A 6,000-nucleotide genomic window follows, 5' to 3' on the forward strand; every position below is an offset into this window, starting at 1 on the left:
TTTTTATTTTCTTAGTCCCTTAACTGATTTTTAGATATAATCAATTTTACTACTTTAAAAAAAATTTTTAATTCCAATATAGTTAATACACAGTGTTATATTACTTTCAGGTATATAAGAATAGGGATTCAACAATTGCACACATTACTCAGTGCTCAGTGTCGTTACAAATGGCAAGATTTCATTCTTTCTTATGAGTGAATAATACTGTGTGTATACTTCTTTATCCATTCATCTATTAAGAGCTATGTAGGCCGCTTCCATAATTTGGCTATTGTAAATAATACTGCAGTAAATATAGGGGTACACATATCCCTTCAAATTACTGTTTTCTTATTCTTTGGGTAAATACCCAGTAGTGCAGTTACTGAATTGCAGGGTAGTTCTATTTTTATCTTTTTGAGGAATCTCCATACTATCTTCCACAGTGGCTGCACCAGTTTGCATTCCCACCAACAGCACAAGGAGGTTTCTTTTTCTCCATATCTTTGCCAACACTTGTTGTTTCTTGAGGTTTATTTTAGCCATTTTGACAAATGTGAGATGTTATCTCATTGGGGTTATTTGCATTTCCCTGATGATGAGTGCTGTTGAACATCTTTTCATTCATCTCTTGGCCATCTGGATGTCGTCTTTGGAGAAATGTCTGATGATTTTACTACTTTGGTTTTGGGGTTTTTTTGTTTTTGTTTTTGTTTTTTTAATGTGGGGCTTCAACTCATGACTCTGAGATAAAGACCTGAGCTGAGATCAAGAGTCAGATGCTCAACTGACTGACCCATGCAGGGGCCCCACTACTTTTGCCTTTCAGTGTTCATACTAGCTTTATTAATGATTGATCTGCTACCTTTACCATAGGTTTGCTTTACTTATGAAGTTTTTTCTTTCATAAATTTCTAATTATGATTTTTCTTTTTTGCTTAGAAAGTCTTTTTAATATTTCTTGTAAGGCAGGCTTAGTGGTGATGAACTTTAACTTTTGTTTGCCTGGGAGACTCTCTTCTATCCTGAATAACCTTGCTTGGTAGAATACTCTTAGTTGTAGGTTTTCCTTTCAGCACTTTGACTATATCCTACCACCTCCTTCTGGCCTGCAGAATTTCAGCTCACAGCTTAATGGGGTTTTCCTTATATGTAACAATTGCTTTCTCTTGCAATTTTTAAGATTCTTTCATCTTTGACATTTTAACTGTTATGTGTCTTGGTGTAGATATCACTGGGTTCATCCTATTCAGGGCTCTCTGTCCTGGACCTAGATGTCTGTTGCCTTCCCCAGGTTAGGAAAGATTTTAGCTATTATTTCTTCAATTTGTATGCCCTTTTCTCTCTCTCCTTTTTCTGGGACCCCCTATAATGTGAATGTTAGTACACTTGATATTGTCCTAGAAGTCCCTTAACCTACCCTTGTTTTTAAAAATTTTTGTAGTATTTTGTTGTTCAGCTTGGATGTTTTTCATTGTCCTGTCTTCCAGATTGGTGAGCCTTTCTTCTGCATCCTCTAATCTGTTGATTCCTTCCGTTGTATTTTTCATTTGCTACTGTATTCTTCAACTCTGATTGAAGAGTAGTCTGTGGCTTTGTTGAAGTTCTCAGTTTATCCACTCAAGTCCAGTGAGAATCTTTATGACTATTCCTTTGAACTCTGCTGGTCTTGGTTTCATTTCTTTCTTTTTCTGAAATTTTGCTTTATTCTTTCTTTTGGAGCACATTCCTCTGTCTCATTTTGTTTGACTTTCTAGGTTTCTGTGAATTAGACAGAACAGCTGTTTCTCCTAGACTTGAAATAATGGCCTTGAGTAGAAATAGCTCTGGTGTAGACTGTGTTTGTGACTTTAGCTGTCTGGCTGATGCTGTAACTGGTATAGGCTGGGAGCTCTGAGGCATTCCAGGCATGTACCACCCTGGCACGGTGGCTGGAGCCAAAATGGGCAGCAGGGGTTAGAGGGTGGGTGGGAGGGGGGTCTCACAAAGCACTGTGCATAGGGCACCCTGGCAAGGTGGCTGGAACTGAATGGGCACAGGGCGCCCTGGCGGGATGGCAGGAGCTGCTGAAGCAGGCGTGAACAAGGTAGTCCTGAGGGACTACACTCCACACAGGGGGCTCCTTGATTGAGCTGAAGCAAGTGTAGGCCAGGGGGCACAAGGCCCTCCATGTGAGGAACACCCAGGCAGGATGGCTGGAGCCAGGAGGTCTCAGAGCTTTCCGCATTTGAGGGGTCCTGGCAGGACAGCTGCTGCTGAAGCTGCTGTGGGCTGGGGAGTCCCAAGGGCACTCTGTGCGGTAGTTGACCTGCTGAGTCATGTAGAACTGAAGCAGATACAGGATGATTTGTGCCTGTGTTGCCTTGACAAGACAGCTGGAGCTGTAGTGGGTGCTGTCCAGGGGTGGTTCAGTGTGCACCGCACTGTGGCTTTCTTAGGGAGACAGCTAGAGCTGGTGTGCGTTAGGTTGCCCAGACCCTGATTTGGTACGTGCTGTGAAGGGGCAGTGGGGACATAAACAATGGCACTCACTAGTACCTTTGACACCATAGCTTTCCAGCAGCTCCCTGGCCCTTTGGTAGACTCCCTGGGGCTTATTCCTTTAGATACTAGCTATTCTTTTAATCTACAGCCTTTTTTCCTGTGTAGCAGGGCGGCTGGGGCTCAGTGAAGCAGCAGGCCAACTCCGATGCCTGTACCCTGCTCTTGTCTACCTGATGGCATAGAGAGGGAACATAAACAGTGGTACTGGCCAGTACCTCTGACCCACGGAGAGTGTTCGAACAGCTCTCTGCCCTTTATCAAATGCTCTAGAACTGGTTCCTTTATATTCTAGATGCCCTTTTAAAGTGCGGCATTTTTTTTTTTTCCTGTGCCACAAGGGCTGAGGTCTACTTCTGGTCCCTCAGTACTATCCTCCTCCACTGCAGATTGCCACATCGGGGCAGGATTCCTGTTTTTTATGTCTCCATTGCTCCTTTCTCTAGGTGGTCCCTCAATCCTTGGTTGTACAAAAGCTGTTCAGTCAGCTCTCAGTTCTTTAGGAGGAATTGGTCTACATGGAGGTGTAGATTCAGTGTGTCAAAGAGAAGAGGAGCTGAGGGTCTTTTCTAAGGCACTGTCTTCCCACGTTTTTCTTTATAAACAAAATGTTTAGGTATATTTGAACACATAATGATGCTATTATAATTTAAGCCCTGTAAGTTTGCTAGAGAAGTATCAGAAATATTCCTAAAATATTTTATAACTCTGGCACTTGATAGAACAATTTTGTTAAAAGCTCCTTCTTGATCTTAGTTTCTGCTCTCATACGGGCACACAAGTTGAGAAATCTAGTCAACATTTACTTCTAATCTGAGGGTAAGTTTTAAAACATACTCATGGCACTTTGAGAATTAATTGAGACTTTGTTTTCTATATGAACCAAATACTAGTCTCTTTGGAAGTCAGAGGAATGGTTTTGGATGTGCCGTGTAAGTACCGTTCTTAAATAACACAAAAGCTAGGTCTGTATGGAGTTGACATATCCGAGCTACCTCCTCTGACTTCTTGCTTTTATTTTAGCTAATGTTATCCAATCCACAGTAACTTTGGTCTTATTGCAGGGAAGGAGCAACTTTATACATGTGAGAAAACCCAGAGCTACTTCTGGTTTCCACCTTCACTGCAGGAAGATGCCTCAGGAACAGCTGGCCACAGATGCCTAAGTTTGCCCAAGTGCCAGGTTGGGTGGTCCTGTTTCCTGCTTTTGGGGAATACCTGCAGCCAAAGCTCATAAGTGCTGCATTCTTCAGCTGTAAAGAAATATAGGAAAGGTGGGGAAGGAATACACTACAGTGGTTTTCCCACGTAGAACTCTGGATTTCACTGCACTGTTAGGGTCATCTAGTCTCCACTTCTTGCTAAGATACCTTGAGAAATAATAGAGAATTTACCACCTCCTCATAGTGCCAGCTACCTTTAGATAATTATGACAAAAAAGAAATCTCTCAGAAAATAACATTTTGCCTTCCACAGTCACTACTGTGGAATTGCCCCACTCTGATTCCTTGAGCCTTATTGATTTAAATCAGAAGGTTATTTTATTTATATTTGCTGTGCCTGGTGACAGTGACCAATGTTGGGGGGAAAAAAAGGCATCTGGAAGACCCTTATGGTAAGTATAAGACTATTTAAGGATAAGGATAAAAGTATTTTCTCCCCAAAAGCTTTTCAGAAATATAACTTACAAAGGCTCTCTGACGCATGCTCTCTGGAAAGATGTATGATCTCTCCAGACGTACATACAATTATATACTTAAACATGCTAAGTAGGTAATCTCAAGAAGAACATGACATGGTATATAATTACATATTATTATGTATTTTTTACATATATTATGAAAAATGGTCTTAATCTTTGGTAAGCTTAATTTTTAAAAGTGAATATTTAATGACATTTCATTGAAAATTACTTTTGAGACTATTACATATAATCTGTCTTGAGTATTTACGGAAATGCCTTGAGAGAGAAAGAAGCAGTGTTCCTTCAAAGGTTTGTATTAAATGCCTTATAAAATGTAATTCATCTATTTAGTGTTCTAAAAATAAAAATGTTAAGGTTTCATCCAAAATGTAATCCTGTTTATCTTCTTTTTCAGGCAATATAAATATTCAGTATGTTTTAAAAACAATTCTCACTTAAAAGCTTCTTTCCACTTGGGAAAAAGAGGCTGTGGAAATACTTTATTTTCATTTCAGAGAAGAACTTGGTGGCTTTTCCTGGGGTAATGAAGAACATGTTACAGATTCAGGCTTGTAGGTTTATTTCCCTACTCAACAATATGTTTGATCTTTCAGTCTTTTCCTGGGATTTCTCCTCTGCTTTTATTAGTAAAGCCTCCTGTCTCTGGGAATTTTGTTAAATCAGAGAGTCTTCATCTCTCTGCTGTGACAAAATTCCCTCTGCCTGGTAGAAGGCAGCAGCCCCTTTAGTCCTTCTTATTTCATGGGTATGCATTTAATATTTTTGGTTTTTTCAGACTGGCCCCAATTCTTGGCATCCAGAAGCATTCTCAGGAAAATGTGGTGTTCACCCAGTTTATAGAGACTCTGCTTGAAGAACTACATTTAAAGAATGAAGACCTTGAAAGCTTAACTCTCATATTTAAAACAAGCTGTTAACCAGAATGGTGAGTTGGATTGTTTTGCTTTGGTTTGTTTTTTCATTTGTTGCCCACTTGGTATCTTTTTTCCTACTAGAAATATTAAAAACCATGGATAGACTTCAAGATAGCCTCAGTTTGCTAAGGAAGAACCTGGTATCCCTTTGTTCTCAGCTGCCCCAGTCACTTCCTGCCCACTCCTTTTGCTTTCTGGCCCATCCTTGTTATTCTTCCTTAGAGCAATTGCAGTTAGTTCATTGTAATCCCGAAAACTCCCCAGTACCAGCTTCATACTCAAACCTAGATCATCCCTTATGTCCCATCTTACTCATTAAAGTAAATTGCTCTTTCCTGGAAAGAAACCTAACCACTGTCGCCATCCACTGAGAACATCCTCCCCCTACTTCCCTCTTCAAGAAAACCATTTCCAACACAGCCAATACCTTAGGCATCTCCCGTGCAGGTAAACTGGTGAATATACAAGTCTGACTTTATCGAATCCTGATCCTGCTCCCTGGCACATGGCCCTCCTTTACTCTCCCAGGTTCTTGCCTTTTCACAACTATCAGAGTGTCCCCTCTCTCATCCTGCCTTAATCATACCTCTCCCTTTCCTCCTCGTACGTCTCACTTCATTCTCTCAGGTGCTCAGATCAGTATCAATTTAATGTTATGATTGAAGAACTCCGCTTACAGCAATGGATAGGTCAACCAGACAGAAAATCACTAAAGAAATAATGGACTTGAAAGACACATTGGACCAGATGGATCTGACGGATATATTTAGAACTTTACATCCTGAGGCCAGGGAATTTACTTTCTTCTCAAGTGCGCATGGCACATTCTCCAAGATAGATCACATACTGGGACATAAA

At 40.6% G+C, this 6,000-nt stretch overlaps 1 protein-coding gene across 1 annotated transcript in view; it reads left to right on the top strand.

The window, feature by feature from the left end:
* RPAP2 (RNA polymerase II associated protein 2) overlaps nucleotides 1-6,000 on the top strand; it is a 99,258-nt gene that overhangs the window by 79,283 nt on the left and 13,975 nt on the right. The window contains exon 12 of the mRNA XM_039236427.1: nucleotides 5,004-5,153. Coding sequence (XP_039092358.1) covers nucleotides 5,004-5,145 — 142 coding nt within the window. The 3' untranslated portion in view covers nucleotides 5,146-5,153. The remainder of the gene's footprint in view (nucleotides 1-5,003; nucleotides 5,154-6,000) is intronic.

This window comes from Hyaena hyaena, unplaced genomic scaffold, assembly GCF_003009895.1.
Source record: "Hyaena hyaena isolate Hyena2069 unplaced genomic scaffold, ASM300989v1 scaffold_111, whole genome shotgun sequence".
NCBI lineage: Eukaryota > Metazoa > Chordata > Mammalia > Carnivora > Hyaenidae > Hyaena > Hyaena hyaena.